This window comes from Cibotium barometz, chromosome 2, assembly GCF_041138505.1.
Source record: "Cibotium barometz isolate CiBa-2024 chromosome 2, ASM4113850v1, whole genome shotgun sequence".
Lineage (NCBI taxonomy): Eukaryota > Viridiplantae > Streptophyta > Polypodiopsida > Cyatheales > Cibotiaceae > Cibotium > Cibotium barometz.
The window spans coordinates 22,042,448-22,058,294 of record NC_141047.1 but is presented as its reverse complement, the minus strand read 5'-3'; the positions used below and the strand labels follow the sequence as shown (position 1 = coordinate 22,058,294).

At 46.2% G+C, this 15,847-nt stretch overlaps 1 protein-coding gene across 2 annotated transcripts in view; it reads right to left on the bottom strand.

Annotated features, from left to right (window-relative positions):
• Positions 1–2,293: 2,293 nt before the first annotated feature.
• Positions 2,294–15,847, bottom strand: part of LOC147640811 (protein transport protein SEC24 C-like) — an 83,406-nt gene continuing 69,852 nt past the window's right edge. For both annotated transcript variants that reach the window (XM_086815503.1, XM_086815495.1), the window contains exons 18-24: positions 5,173–5,311; positions 4,894–5,058; positions 4,637–4,782; positions 4,294–4,476; positions 3,531–3,619; positions 3,402–3,433; positions 2,294–3,184 (exon numbers count right to left, since the gene is read on the bottom strand). In XM_086815503.1, the coding sequence (XP_086671629.1) occupies positions 3,078–3,184; positions 3,402–3,433; positions 3,531–3,619; positions 4,294–4,476; positions 4,637–4,782; positions 4,894–5,058; positions 5,173–5,311 (861 nt within the window). In that variant the 3' untranslated portion in view covers positions 2,294–3,077. The remainder of the gene's footprint in view (positions 3,185–3,401; positions 3,434–3,530; positions 3,620–4,293; positions 4,477–4,636; positions 4,783–4,893; positions 5,059–5,172; positions 5,312–15,847) is intronic.

The following is a 15,847-nucleotide window of genomic DNA, read 5'->3' as shown; positions in this document are numbered from 1 at the left end:
ACAAGCACTTGCCCCATAAACAACACAAAAACTTGTACCAACTCTTTCTAAGCCGAAATTCTGATGAGACTTGGCACAGGATCCGAGAACGATGCTTACCTACCCGCATCACAGACCCACACATCTTGCACTGCTATGCACACACATTATATACCACATACCCCACCAACCCCTCCCACATCCACCTACCACATCCACTTTTTCACGTGCGACATGGTGATGAAGGCTATATGTAGCCTTCAAAACGGACGAATACAAGATCACAAGGGCTTTATGGCTAAGCACCTCTCCTAATAACACGTTGGCACCCTTCCTAGCCCATATGTTTATATAGAGAGCTTTCTCCCCACTTTCTCTGCACCTATCCATACGGTAGGAGACCCCATGGATCCTAACAACTGCCGTATCTTGGCAAACCTTTATGGATCTATAATCGAGTCTAAGCTCACCCTACTAGCTCACAGAGAGGGATACATGGCACCAAGGCAAGCAAGATTCACCAGGACCACCTCCACGCAAGATCACATATTCAAGCTTTGGGCTATCATCAAGCAAGCTAAGGCAGATGACTGTCAACTATATTGTTGCTTTGTGGACTTCCGCAAGGATTTTGATACAATGTCTCAGGCTCATCTCCTATATTGCTTACATCTCAATGCTACGTCTGACATGATCTGGGCTATCATTGCCTTATGTGAGTCAAATATTGATAGGGTGAGATGCCCAAGAGGACCATATTAAGAGATCTCTAGCACCATCAAAGTGAAACAAGGATGCCCACTATCTCCAACCTTCTTTGGACTTTACATAGAACAGATCTAAGACTTCATTGACAAAACTAGAGGCAGAGGAGCCTTTCTAGGAGGTATTCTTGTTTCCATCCTTTTATATGTTGATGATATTGTGCTCATTGCAAATTCTGAGGGGCTACAAAAGCACATGGATACTTTACAAGTTTTTTTACAAAGAGGGGGCTCTCAATCAACCTTGGGAAAACCAAGGTCATGGTATTTCACAGCTCCTATCCAGTTTGCAGGCCATAGATCACTTGCATGGGTAGGAGGGTTCAAGTGGTGCACTCATATGTCTATCTCAAAGCTACCTTCACTAGTCCACCCTTCTCTATGAGACATGCAACAAAGGATATACTCACTAGAGAATATGTAACTCTAGCCTTATTAGAGAAGTAGTGTTTCCAGGATGAAGGGTTGGCTTTTTGACACCCTAGTCCTGGAACTTATGTGTGCAACTCCCTTCTCGGCACAATATTTATCCCCAGCAAATTAGCAATGCATAAAGCATCCTCATATCATGAGGCTATCACGAATAATACGCATAAAACCATCTGTTCACCAAAACATCCAGGCAGAGAGTGTTGTGATTCCTATGTTGATGGACACCCTATTTCAAATAGCCACTTGTATACATAGGGTGGGAGATAAAGCCACTTCGACTCCCTCGATTTACACTACAGTTATCACAACACAGCAACTGGAGGAGAGCATTCATCTTGGTATGGTACAAAACTCCCTGGTTTCAAACACAGATTACCGATGGATCAGCTCCCTCCATTTCGATATGATCGAGATTCCCCATACATTAGGCTTATACACGAGGACAGAAGCCGGGTCATCTGATACGATATATTGGGCCTATACATATGTAACACATGGATCACACCAATACGCTCATTGCCTACCCAAATGTAGTACTACAAAGATCAATTCTTGAGATTCACAACAGATGGCTTCATACAGAGACCAAGTTATCTCAATGCCTTCATGTCCCATGCTTTGAGGATAACAATTCACCAACTTAGGGTATCATCCCATAGACTAAGGATAGAGATTGGCACAGCTGACTAGACACCAAGAGAGGATACAACATACAGACTTTGTCAAGTGGGGGTTGACTCGAAGGAGCACCATGTTGCCTAGTGCCCAATGTACTATGAGATTAAAGGGAGATTTCACTGTCTATTTAGGGAGGGCTTTGGATCCTTATCTTGGATCATGGAGTACCTAGATCAAAGGTGCCTTGGACTCTTCCTACTAGAGCTCAACCGACAGAGAGAGTCACTACTCAAAGCCCCCACCAACAACCCTCTTCTCAGCTACCATCCCTAGTTTCAATTTTCCCTAGCCTAAAGGGGTGGATAGGGAGACACCACAACCCATCACGGTGGGTATGGGAGCCTATACCGACCACCCAGTTCATCATCCTTGGATTCAAGAAATCTTGGCCCGCCATCGAGCAACCTTGTCCTCACAACAGACTAGCAACATCTCTAGCCTTCAACAAGGTTAAAAAACAAGTATTGTGATTGGCAACCTAACTGTAGAAGGATGCCGTGTATACCAAAGATTTATACAACCAAAAGGTCCTCCAATTTTGTCCACCTATAAACGATAATCAAAGTCTCATTTTGAGACCTTGAAGGCCTTTTTTATTCTACCTAAAGCGCCTTGCCGATACCGTCTCTGAGCTGGAGAATTACGCTACCTTCTCCGGTGCTACCAGAAGCCAGCTCACTTATTTCCCCTTCATGGTAATTCAAGTCTGCTCAGCTTAAAATTGATTGTAAGTTCCTGACAAAGTGCCATTAAGTTGTAACAAAATACTTCACCTCACTCAAAAGTACCTGACTTTACTCAGACCACTCTCGATGTCAAATACACATTGAAACATGGAACAGGGTTAAACAAAAAGCGCCCCCGAGTGCTTCATAACCTTCAGAGGACCATCTTCTGGTTGCAATATGTCCTTTGCTTTTTACGACCATAGATGGCAGCATTGGAACAAGCTAGGTACAAACCAAACTGTACCTGGAATCCTCAAATCAAGAAAGAGAGGGCAATAGAAGAGCTGCAAAAATGATATCCTGAATCAAGAAAAGCATCCTTGGTGTCTCTTGTGCTGCTTGGAAAGAATGATTAAGAGCGACCCCCTACGTAAATTATGAATAGCATCATGCTTTTAGCCTCCTCGACAAAAAGTAACATAGCCTCACGATACAAACACACTAATCTTTCACTAAGTATATACAGAACATATCAAGTCAGGCCCTCCCTGAAATATCAACTCATTTTGGTCTGTATTTGTCGATGGATATGGACGAGGTACTCCACGTAAGACAGACCCAAAGAGTTCTTGTCTTCCACCAGCAGTGAAAAGAAAATGAATTCTGCAAAATTACAGACGACTTCAACTTCCAACAAGCTTTATGCTTAGTAAAAAACAAGAGTGTGAAAAGCTCAGGCTGCCTACACAACATTTCCTGTACAGCAGGCAGGGAGTTGGGAAGCCAAGATTGCCTCTCCATTCTTCATGGGCGAGGGTGGTTGTATAACCAGTCTACATAAGGACCAACATGACATAATAGAAAATAAAAAAGAACTCACCCAAAGGATCTCCCCTCCGACACCAGCGGAACCTGAGAAAATGCCAAAACCCCTCAATTAAACCCTTACCTTTCACACACACACAAAAAAAAAAGCTTCTTGAATGCAATTAAAGAAGAGGAAAATTACCGTAAGTAAGAGCAGCGTTCCTTACGAATCTCATTAACCAAAGCATTCAACTTTCTGGAGGCATCATTGTCGAATTCTTGTAATACAAACTGCACATAAAATTTACCATATTGTCAGTATACCTGGAACCACAAATGCAGATGACAACAAATCCACCATGTTCAATTCGTCCATAATGCAGACAAGTCAAACACAAACCTTGGGGACATCACCATTCAAGAATCCCTATATATCATGTGCATTCAAAAGATTATTTATAAATCCCAGCCTTGGCCACAAAAGAATGGGTTCAGAACCCGGCATCCCACACTGCCTTGTCCAGCCAGAAGGGCATGCAATACAAGGATTTGTTTGGCCACCCCTGTTTGCAACAGAATTATATATGTGTCTGCTCTCCCTTCCTATCAGCCAACTGGGATAGCCCAGCTGTAAAGGAATGCCGTGTGTCTGTCCAGCATGTGGCATGCCTGAAGCCTTTTTATGAAAATGCTTTCGTGATAAGGCTGTTTACGTCAGTTGTGAAGCACTTCTGACTACCCAGATAGCTTGCTTTGAGAAATGACTGGAGTGCCACCTACTCTACAACCATATCCATATGCGGGTCTGAATGCAGCTTAATATGACCCCTTTTTATTTATGAATTTACAACTTTCATAGTCACTCAAAAATACCCCCTTACATGAATATATTTCTGTATGTATTTTAAACCCAGGTGCTATTTTCCATAATTTTTTTGGTGAAACAACCACCGTAGACGTTTTACCTGATTTACTTGCATCTCATTAACAGAGCGCACGCCAAAGAGTTGAAACAGGGTGTCGGGTGAAACTGCTTTTCCTGCATAGATGAAGGCATCTTCACCAGTCTCAAGGAGAACGACACCTTCATTGTCAAGATTCTCACTGGACAGATACAGAGTCGCAGGCATTATTCCATCTCCAAGTTCCTGCAAAACAAAAAAGAAATGTTTTTGTTTGATCACCACAGCCAAAACCTTTCCCCTCTATGGTAAATAATTGGAGGAGGCTACATGACATGTAAGCCTCCCTACGGCTACATAAAATGAGCCAATTTTCTGATGCATCGGAAAATATACTGAAGAGGACCTTAGTTGACAGATCATGTATGGAAAACATCCTCGGATATACAGTTGGAATAGCGAGGGATGTTGGGATTGACGACACACGTGCCAGCCAGTAGCATCGATCATCTGTTCGCACATCCGAACGGAGCCCAATGCTCTTAATCAATGCTGCCGAAAAGAGAAAAACATGGAAGCTTTAGGCATTTTCCCATGCTGCAGGGGGCAACATGGATTCAAAAATCTTTGGACTTGAGTCATAATTATGGCACCTTTGCATACCTAGAGTGTAGAGAGGCAAAAGCTTCAGAGCTTCTGGCAGTATGAGTTGTCCAGAGGACGAAGCCGTCGCACAAAACTTGCGGTAAGTAAAAAGGATATCTGCACACAAATTTGTCATCTTTTCCCTCAATTGAGGGAGAGGAGTCGATGGTGCTGCTTGTGCCGCTGCAAAAAAACATGCGAACAGTAGTTTAATACCAGATGCCTGGGTTCGTACTGAATGTCATCCTCAACAAGAAAAGAAAGTGATTTGTGTTATTTTTTGGACAGCTACTTTACCATGTTTCAAGAAATAGGTGAACTGTGCATCCAGATCAGCTCCACGGAAAACATTACTCAGCACTGTGGTGCACGGAAGAGAGAGCGTTGTAACACGGATTCTTCTTTGACCATCAAGAGTTGTGTACAGCAAAGCGCACTGAAAGCAAATAAATATTTACTAGTGAATAATATATCATATCGTATAACTTCGCCCTGTGGTAGACTTAAGGGTGTAATTAGAAAGATCAGATGCTAGAAGCCCCATTAGAACCCATTGTATGGGCAGCTCCCGTTTGTGAGAGTCCATGGAGGACAGTAGGAGCATGCAGCATTAGACATAGGGCATGGACATTGTACTTATTCTAACTATAGGTGAGATGCATCCTAGATAACAGGTGGGATATTGGGGCTCTTGGAGGAAGAAAAGGTCCACCTAGATTATAGACAAGATTCTGAGGCCCTTGGAGGGTGAAAAAGTCCGCCACCATGTCACTGAAGCATCAAAATACAGGTTGCTGATATGCAAAAACGCAACGCGCCAAAAAAAAAAAAAGGTGGTGTGGCACTGATGTCATGGCAATGGTGATGTGGCAAGAAAGCAGCGCAAGGTCACCTTATAGGCTTGAAATGATGCAATTAGCTTTTGGGAAGAAAAAGATTAAAAGCTTTTTAAAATCTAAAAAAAGAAGTGTTTTGATTATTAAAAAGATGCTTTTGGACTATAAATGAGTTTTAAAGCACTTTTCTCAAAGTGTTTTTGGGCAAGAACTATAAATTCAGCTATTGTCTCATTGTTGAGACATAAAAAGACAAGAGTGCTCTCTAGCTCTACGAACTTGTACTCAAGACTCCTCAAGGAGTTTTATCGAATATAACTTGGAGGTGGGGGTCGGCCCAAGGCTATTTCGATCCCTAGTGTGGTGTCTTCTCTCTCTACTCCCTCTCATTTGTTTATTTTCAGATTTTCTCAAGGTTTTACGTGTGAAATTGTTGTCTTCTTGAAGATAAGCTAAGTACCTATGCCACAGCCCTTACAAAGGCATGTTTTAGTGCTATCAGAGCGAAGGTTATATCTCTCTCCTACGAGAGAGAACGATCTTTACACGCGGTGCTTTTTACTTTTTCTTCAAGCAATCGGAAGCACTCACTACCAAGAAGAGGACCAAGCCACCAAAAGTGGAAAGCAAACCCAAGAACCCACATGGTCAAAGAAACTACAACCAATTTGGACACTCTTCTCCAAGATCCCAACTTGACGACAATTTTTGAGCAACTATCTAAGAAGATCGAGCAAATGAAGAAGCGAACAAAGGAGAACGTGGCTGAAAACCAAAAGTCTTCATCAGTTGCTACCAAGGTCTACATGGTAGATGAACCAAAGAAAAATACACGTATTGGAGTCTTCCGTACTTGAGAAGCGTGAGAACTCCAAGAATAGGTTTCAACCTATGAAGCCGTAGGGTATTTCAAACTCCTACAAAGGAAAGTACAAACTTGTCCAATAGACCTACCCCATTTTTCGGGTTTTGTTTCGGAAGGTTTCATCCCTCGGCTAAAAAACCACAAGGTTTCGAAAAATCAAAATAAAGTATAAATACTTAAAGAACATATAGTAGCTATCTAAAAACATAGTGTAATGATGAAGAAAATGGTGTCTCCTTCTCACACATCTCAGGGAACCATCCTTATTTTGGTGAGGCATTATGGTAATTTTGCTTGATTAGATGCCCCAAGTAGATCAATCAAGGACTCTTAAGAAATTGAAGAAGAGAAGGTAGAAATTGGAAAAGATTTAAGACACTGAAGGATGGTGTTTGAAGAAAAAGGGAAAACAAGAGAGAAGAAGAGAAAAGGAGAAGAATAGCAATGGAGAAGAACAGGAGTGCAGAAGAGGAGAGAAGAAGAGAATAAAGGAGAAGTAGAGGTGAAAGAAGTAACAGAAGATGGAAAAGGGAAGGAGGGAGGTAGGAGAAGAAGAGGGAAGGAAGGTGATGAGCACGATATGGAAGAAAATAAAAAATAAAAAAAAATCCTTGAAAATTTAGGAGAAAAAAACAAAACCTGAAATTTGGGCGAAACTACCGTACTAGAGAGATTTTTAGGTTTTTTAAAAATGTTTCAAAGTTTCAAGGTTTCGAAAGCTGAGAGTTAGTTTTTTTGTTACTATTTTCTAGAGGGATACAAGGATTGCTTCACGAATGTTATTCCAGAAGAGTTGCCTAATGAGCAACCAAAGGATCATGTGATAGAGTTGATTCCAGGGTGTTCACCCCCGAATCGACCTCCCTACCGTGTGAGTACAATTGTCATTCAGAAGTTTTGGTCCTCTTCCCATCATCAAGAAGATAAGCGATGTCGCCATGCAACTCAAATTACTAGATAGTTAGACGATGGACAACATCTTCCACGTCTCTTGGTTAAAGCCTTATATTGGACCTTCATTGTAGAATGTTCCAGAAGAGCAACAGTCAAAAGTGGTTGATAAAGCAGAGGTGATAGAGCCTAAGCAAATCCTTCAACATCGTTGGAAGCATGGTTCTGGATGACGTCTTCGCCAACTTTATACAAAGTTTAAAGATCGAGCATTTGGCTAGATGAAGAATTCTTCCTCAAGTATCCACACCCATGCACTGTGGTACACGGTACACCTGACAAACTAGCTCATCAACAGTGCAAGAATCATGTACAGAAGTAGTACCTTTTTAGGATATTTTGTCGTATGCCGTGACCCCTTTGTGAGCCCAGTCCGGGACATGTCAGGCACGAGCTACGTAGGTCAATCTCCCAACCATAGAGGTCAGTGTTAGCCTTTAGGTCAGTCCTCATAACCCACTATGGAGAATTCAGCAAGTCTCCATCATATAGGTGCATGTAGATGTCAGCCATAGCAATAGGATGCACTGTAAGCATTTAGTTGCACTCCATGTAGAAGGGGCCAGCGCCAAGGCAGCCCCAGAGATGGGCAAACCTTGAAAGGGGTGGCAAACACCCCTAGCCATGCACATAAGCCCAGTCGGCAGCCTATTGGGTGGGGCTAAGAAGCAATCAGCCAGTTTAGGTGGCAGTCGGCCAAGTCATGCAACTAGCCGACCAGCCCACCTAGCCAACCAGCAACCAACCAACATGCTCCAGTCTTGGGCTTCTGACAGCTCTATCATGCAGCCGACCAGAGCTTTGTAGCCATATAAAAAGGCATGCCATGTTCAGTCCCAAAAATCAGCAGATAAAATCAGAGATTATCAAGCAATGTCAATCAAGCATGTGTGCATAGGCTCCAACCTTCACATACCTACAGCCACTCTTGTGCTTTCAGCCCAAGGCAAAGAAGCTTAGTCTCTTCAAGAGTATTCAGCACAACCCTCAGTCTCGGGCTGGTGTATTCTCTCCAAGATAGCTTCACAGTCACCTACAACTTATGCACAATTCTACCCAGCGTTAGGTCGCTCTGTCCTTGCGTTTGGCGGTCAGTCAGCCAATTTGTCCCCTGGACACAATTCAGCTTATATACAATTCTTCAGAAGAAGAAATAAAGCAAATACTCCTGCTTGTAGGGGGGGCCCTTCAGTGGGTAATTCGGGACCCCATCTGGTGTCGTCTCTACTACATCTCTTTCAGATTCATGTATGTTGTTTTAAAGGATTGCTAAAGACTCACTAAACTCAGGTTTGCTAAAGACTCACTAAACTCGGGTTTAAAGAAAGGCTTCGTGGTTTCACACGGTCCTAGCTTGACACATGCTACATCGGTATCAGAGCTTGGGACGTGATTCAACCAAGCAACGTAGGGTGAGGGCATCCTGTGGATGGTAAAGCTGGGATTGGGAAAAACCACTCCCCCCATCCACCATGGCATCAAGCTCCAAAGACATCACTAAAGAAGGAGAACCATTCGAAGAAACGCTTCTGCAAAAAGAAGACGAAGACGACCGGAAGTTAAAGGAGTAGATAAGGCAACTCCAGATTCAACTCGAAAGAGTCCAAATGCAAAAAAACTAGCAGAATGTAATATGCGGAAGCTTCGGAGAAGGATCGGTACTTCAAAACTCAGAAAACAGCACTCTTTTCGCGACGGAATTAACGCACAAACTGAAAGACGATGTGCAGAAAATAGAGAGAGAAGGGGGAGATGGAGAGGACACAGTATTGGGTCCCAATTACCCTCTGTAGGGCCCCCACCACGGATGGTGTATTTGCTTTATTAGAATGATGTAAATCTGAAATAAATACAAAGTACTTGACCTTTTCTTGGCTGGAAAACCTGCCCTTGACCTTCAGTCCTTCACCCCTTAGCTTTAGCAAACCCTTGGCTGTCCTGGCCCTTGAATGCTTGAGGCTCTTGGTGAATTGTGAGATGAATAATGGGATTATGGGCTTGGGCTTTTATACCCCTCCTATCATCCAGTCGGCTGGCTTCAGGACAGCCCACGACTGAGTAATTTTTATTAAAATTCCCACACACTTAATAAAGTGTTTTCACACTTGTCTGAGGGCTGTCCAGCCTGCGCATGACTCTGGGACAGCCTCCTGGCTGCTGGGCAGGCTGCGCATAGGTGTGGGGACTGCCCCTACACCTGGCTGCCAACTGTCTAGGGCTTTTACCCTCTGTCGGCTGCCTGTCCAGAGGCTCTGGAGCTGGCCGACTGCCCCTCCAGCCCTTGCCTTGGCTGGTGGGCAGAGTCTTGGGCCCTCCTGGCCCCTTGGGGGTGGTTCTACACCTCCCCCATGCCCATCTAAGTATGCACATGCAAACCCTTGTCCTGGGGTAGTCCTATGGGCTGACCCCATCTCTACATGCAAACTACATGCCTACAGATGTCTGGCATCCAGTTGCAAACCAGATACACAGCACATCCGACATCATTCCAGAGGGAAACTCACAGCGCGGACTGGCACTGCTTCATGTGCAGGACAATGCACACCTGACCTTGGACTCATGTGCAGGACAATGCACACCTGACCTCGGACGACTGAGATGGATCCCTGGCTGACTCGTCCCGGACTGGGCTCACATGGGACCAGTTCACCATCCCAGGTCCTGCACCTTCTGTACAGAATGTCCACGTGGCATCCAAGTGCGGGATGCACGTGACATCCCCTTCTGCTTAACTTGACAGAAGCTGCATAGCCTCCAAATAATCCGTCAATAAAGCCGGATAGTCTTCGAAGAATTCCTTGTCGAGCCATACCGCTTCATGAGTTCCTCGGTCTTGAAACTTCGTGAGGAACTGTCGTAGTCTTCGGCCTGAGCCATGCTTGAAACGGTGCAGAAGGATCTGTTCTGGAACCATTACTTCTGCTTCATCAATGATGTCTGGTTCCGCTTCGTCTTTGACCTCTGAAGGGGGTGGACCTGCATATGGCTTCAACCAACTGACATGAAATACATCGTGCATAGTCCAACTCGGAGGTAGCTTTAACTGCATAGACACCTCATTAATCTTTTTCCGGATGGGGAATGGTCCGAAGCTCCTGAAAGACAACTTTGGGCATCGCTTGCCCACCTGCTTTAATCTTTGCTTCATAATCCGAAGATATACCCAATCTCCTTCCGAAAACTTCATGTCCCTTCGGTCTTTATTGGCCTGTCGAGTGTAGGCCTCTTGCGCTTTAGCCAATCTGTCTTTAACGGACTCTAGGATCTCCTGGTAAGACTCCGTCACTCTGTTCGCCTCCGGTACTGAAGACGACGTCCTGGTTAACAACGACTGGAAAGGCCTTCCAAACGCTGCCTCATATGGAGTCCTGCCAATAGCTGAAGAAAAAGAGTCATTCAGAACAGCTTGAACTAAAGGCAAAAACGATTCCCACTTACCTTGCTGATCGTGGACATAACACTTCAGCACATCAAAGGCCAACTGGTTGTATATCTCTGTCTGGCCATCTGTCTGTGGGTGGAATGCACTGGAAAAATTCAACTTAGTACCAAAATTATCAAACAATGCCCTCCAAAAATGACTGGTAAACTTGGCATCTCGGTCTGACACTATGGTCCTAGGAATCCCACCAATCGGGTACCAATGCCGAATGAATAGCTGGGCAACATCCTCGGCGGTCACATTGGCCCTGCAAGGAATAAGCATCACAAATTTGCTGAACCTGTCAACAATAGTCAAACACTGTGTATTACGCTTACTCGGACTGGGAGGCAGATTTGTGACAAAGTCCATCGAAATGTCTTGGAAAGGACCCTCAGGAATTGGCAAAGGCTGTAACAACCCTATCTTCTTTCCACGAGGAGCTTTCACCTTTTGACAAATGTCACAGCGTTGTACATACGTAAACACATCACGCCTCATCTTTGGCCAATAGTATTGCCGTTCTAATTTCTCCAGAGTCGAATTCATGCCCCTATGACCACCTGTAATGGCGTCATGGGCATCATGGAGAAGAGCTGCCCGGAATGATGTCATGACACACAGTCGGCCTTTGTAGTAAAGCCAACCATCGCGTATCAGAAAATGGCATGGTCCTGTGGCATCCAATGCCTGTTCCCACTGTGTACCGAATTCCTCGGAATCCGCGTACGTGTGCTTCATGTCTTCTAGTCCTATACCAACAAGGTCTAGTCTGGTGGTCTGAATCGCAGCTACTTGTCCCTTCCTGCTCAAAGCATCGGCCACTGGATTGGCCTTTCCTGGAAGGTACTCAATCATTCCACCGAACTGCTGGAATATCTGACTCCAGCGGTGTTGTCGATCACTCCACTGTGCACTTGGCATTGTCTGAATCCAGCGCAATGCCTGATGGTCAGTGCGAACCTCGAAGTCACGGCCATACAGGAAATGTTTCCAATGTTTCAAGGCCTGAATGACTGCTAGGAGTTCACGATCGTAGACTGAGTAATTCTTTTCGGCGGGCAGTAACTTACGAGACATGTAAGCTACTGGATGACCATTCTGTTGCAATACACCGCCAATTGCGATGTTACTCGCATCGGTGATCACCTGAAATGGTTCGTCCCATGAGGCAAGGGCTAGACAAGGCGCTTCTGACAAAGCCACCTTGAGGTTCTGGAATGCCTCCAACGCTCGTGGAGTCATTCGAATCTTTTGCCTCCTTGTTTTCACTCCCTTTAGCAGATCGGTGAGGTCTGCCGAGAGATCAGAAAACTTGTCAATGTGGGTGGAATATGCCTGGCATATACCCACAAATGATCTAATGTCATAAGCAGTCTGAGGTACTTCCCAGTTAACAATCTCGGCTACTTTAGCCGGATCAAGTCGAATGCCGTCGGCACTGATTATATATCCCAAGTAATGTACCTGGAACAGATAAAATTCTGACTTCTTTTCATTGACATAGAGCTCGTTGCTTTCCAGCAACCTAAGGACTTTCTCCACATCAACGTCATGCTGCTCGGCCCCGTCGGCACGGCCCGGCCCGCCGGCCACGTCGGCGGCCGTTTTTCCACCGTCCACGGTCCCGTCGGCTCATTCGGTCCCGACACCGTCAAGGTAGGGAGGGCATCCCCCGGAGGCACTCGGCTCCCGTGAACACCGCCGGCAACGCGGGAGGCCTATGTGCCTACCCGGTGCGTGAGTGCGTCTCGGTGCCTACCATGGGTCCATGCTTTGCCCCTCCAAGCACTTCCTCCCCATATAGATGCATTATATTCGGGGCGGTCTAGCATACCCCTCGGGCACCATGTCCCTCCGGATAGAAATCCCGCGACGCGTCACGGAAAACGGCCGTTTTGGCCGTTTTTAGCCAAAACCGGCCGTTTTTGACGGAAACGCGTCACACACACCCCCCCTTTATAGTATGTCGTCCAAAAATATGAACACACACACTCCAATCAACTCCCGGAGAATACGCATCATCATGCGGTTAAATGTAGCTGGGGCGTTCGTCAAACCAAATGGCATGACCACAAATTCATAGTGGGCCCGTTCTGTACGGAAAGCTGTCTTGGGGATGTCCCCCTCAACAATCCGAACCTGGTGGTACCCACTCTTTAAATCCAATTTAGAGAACACCTTAGCTCCATTCAGCCTCTCGAGAATATAGTCAATTCGAGGCATCGGGAATCTGCTCTTGATCGTCAGCTTGTTGAGTGCACGATAATCGACACACAACCGAGAAGATCCATCTTTCTTCTTGACAAATAAGATCGGTGCTGCAAACGGCGACACGCTGGGGCGGATGAAGCCAGCTTGCAACAATTCTTGGAGTTGGCGGTCCAACTCCGATTCCATTGCCTTAGAAAGGCGATACGGAAACTTGCTCGGGGGTTCCGAGCCTGGGAGGAGATCAATTTTGTGATCCTCCGGTCTGGACGGGGGAAGCTGGGGAGAGAGACTGTCCCGAAGAAAAATCTTCTGGAACTTTTCATGGAGAACCGAGTACTTCTCGGAAGCACCGACCACCGTCTGGGCTGTCTGGACGTAAATCATCGCACATTGTGCGCCTTTCCTGACTGCTCGCTTAGCCTGCAAGTGGCTTATGAGCGGAAAGTTTGGAATACCTGGCTCACACTTAATGGTCACAGGGGTGGTTGACACATTCCGATCAATCTGGAACGTGTGCTTGTCCCACTTGACATCAGGAAGGAACTTGTGAAACCACTGGATACCCAAAATTATGTCTGCTCCTACAAGAGGGGCAACCATAAAGTCACGCACAAACTCTATGCCCTGAATGACTAACTTAGCACCTAGAGCTTCATACTTGACGCTCGTTGTCATACCTGTGCTAAATCCCTCAACTTGTTTGTCCACCGGAGTGAGCTCGAAGCGGGCACGCCGAGCGGCCTCTTCCGTGATCACATCCTCCGTGCTGCCGCTGTCAAACAAGACAACGACTCTCTGGCCACCTATGTAGCCAAAGGACTTGAGCAATTCGTTGCGCTCATACTCCTGGTCATGGGCGCCCTTCTGCTTATCTTCGAGCTCCCGGCTAATAATTGCTCCAACTGAAGCACCGGGGTTTGAAGAACTAGGGGTCGCCGCTGGGGTCTGTGTGGGAGCTGTGCTCACCACGGAAGCTGTGGAGGCGGCGGCGGGCTTTGGAGGCTTCTTCGGACAATCCCGAGAAGTATGTCCTTTTGTGTGACAAAAGTAACATCTACCCTCCTTCCTGTACTGAGCAAGCTCCTCAGCACTCAACTTGCCACCTGTCTTGCCTGCCTCCGCTTTCTGGTCTGGAGTAAGCTTAGACACATTGTTCGAGTTCTTGGAGCCAGAGGCTCCCGGGCTCTGTCCTGGGGAAGACCCCGTCTGGTTCTGGCTTTTGCCCCCCGAGGTGTTAGCCTTGGGAGAAGCCGGCTGGGAAGTCTTGGGCTTGCCACCATTGTGTTTCATTTCTGCACTCTGCGCAAGCGAGAGTGCGTCCTCAAAGGTGGCTGGTCTAAACATACGCACCTCCCATTGGATGTGCGTGTCCAAGCCATACAAAAACTGCCCTTTCTTGTCCGCATCAGATAAGCCTAATTGTAGACACAAGGTCGAAATTCTATTGGCAAACTGAAGGACTGGTTGCGCATTCTGACGCGCACCCCTGAACTCGTCTTCGAGTCGCTCAAGGTAGTGGGGCGGTAAAAACCGCTGCTTAAGGTCACGGACGAACTCGTCCCACCCATAAGCTGCCATACCTGATCTGGTGTGGGCATGAGCCCACTGAGTCCACCAAGGAATGGCCTCACCTTCCAAATACCAACTGGCTAAGATCACTTTGTCAATATCTGATTTCCTAACTGCGGCAAAGTAAGCTTCAAATTGATGTAACCATGAATACAGAGTAGTGGGATCGAGTTTACCATTATACTTACTGAAGTTCATTTTCTCGGGAAAATGATTCGAGGGCGCCGCCGGTGTCAATCTGGCATCCAAAGCTCGGAGGTAATGCTCGTGTTCCACTCGTCGCATGGCTTCGTCTTCTCGTTGTCGAATCTCCAATGCCCGTATCTGCCTCTCAAGCAAGGAGCTTGACTGCGGCTGTGACCCCTCGAGAGGGTCCCTGTGACGAGGATCTGGTATCTGGGGTACGGAAGGAGAGGGAGGAGGAGATGGAAAACGCGACGCTGGAGAGCGAGAACGCTCCTCCAGAGCCAAAATCCGCGCCTTCTGCTCGTCCAACTTGGTTGTCTGGTCTGCGATTGCTCGCATCATCTGCTGGAACATGTCTTGTACACTCAAGCCGGGTGCCCTAGCTGGGCTGCCTGGTGCACTCTGGTCCCATGGTTCTGGTTCTCTCTCGTCGCCAAAGCTCGCCATAGCGGGAATATGCAGTTCCTTTCCGGACCGCAATCTGACCATCCACTATCTGTGTGGGAGACTTCCGGAGGCTTCCGGAGGCTAAAAACCAACCGTCCTTCGAGGGACAGGAGTCACTCCGAAAAGGGTAGTCCACCGGCGTCTAAAAACCAACCACACGAGCGAAAAAATTTTCTGGTTTTCTTTGCTGAATCTTCGTCCTTGAAGTAGGCTCTGATACCACTGTAATATGCGGAAGCTTCGGAGAAGGATCGGTACTTCAAAACTCAGAAAACAGCACTCTTTTCGCGACGGAATTAACGCACAAACTGAAAGACGATGTGCAGAAAATAGAGAGAGAAGGGGGAGATGGAGAGGACACAGTATTGGGTCCCAATTACCCTCTGTAGGGCCCCCACCACGGATGGTGTATTTGCTTTATTAGAATGATGTAAATCTGAAATAAATACAAAGTACTTGACCTTTTCTTGGCTGGAAAACCTG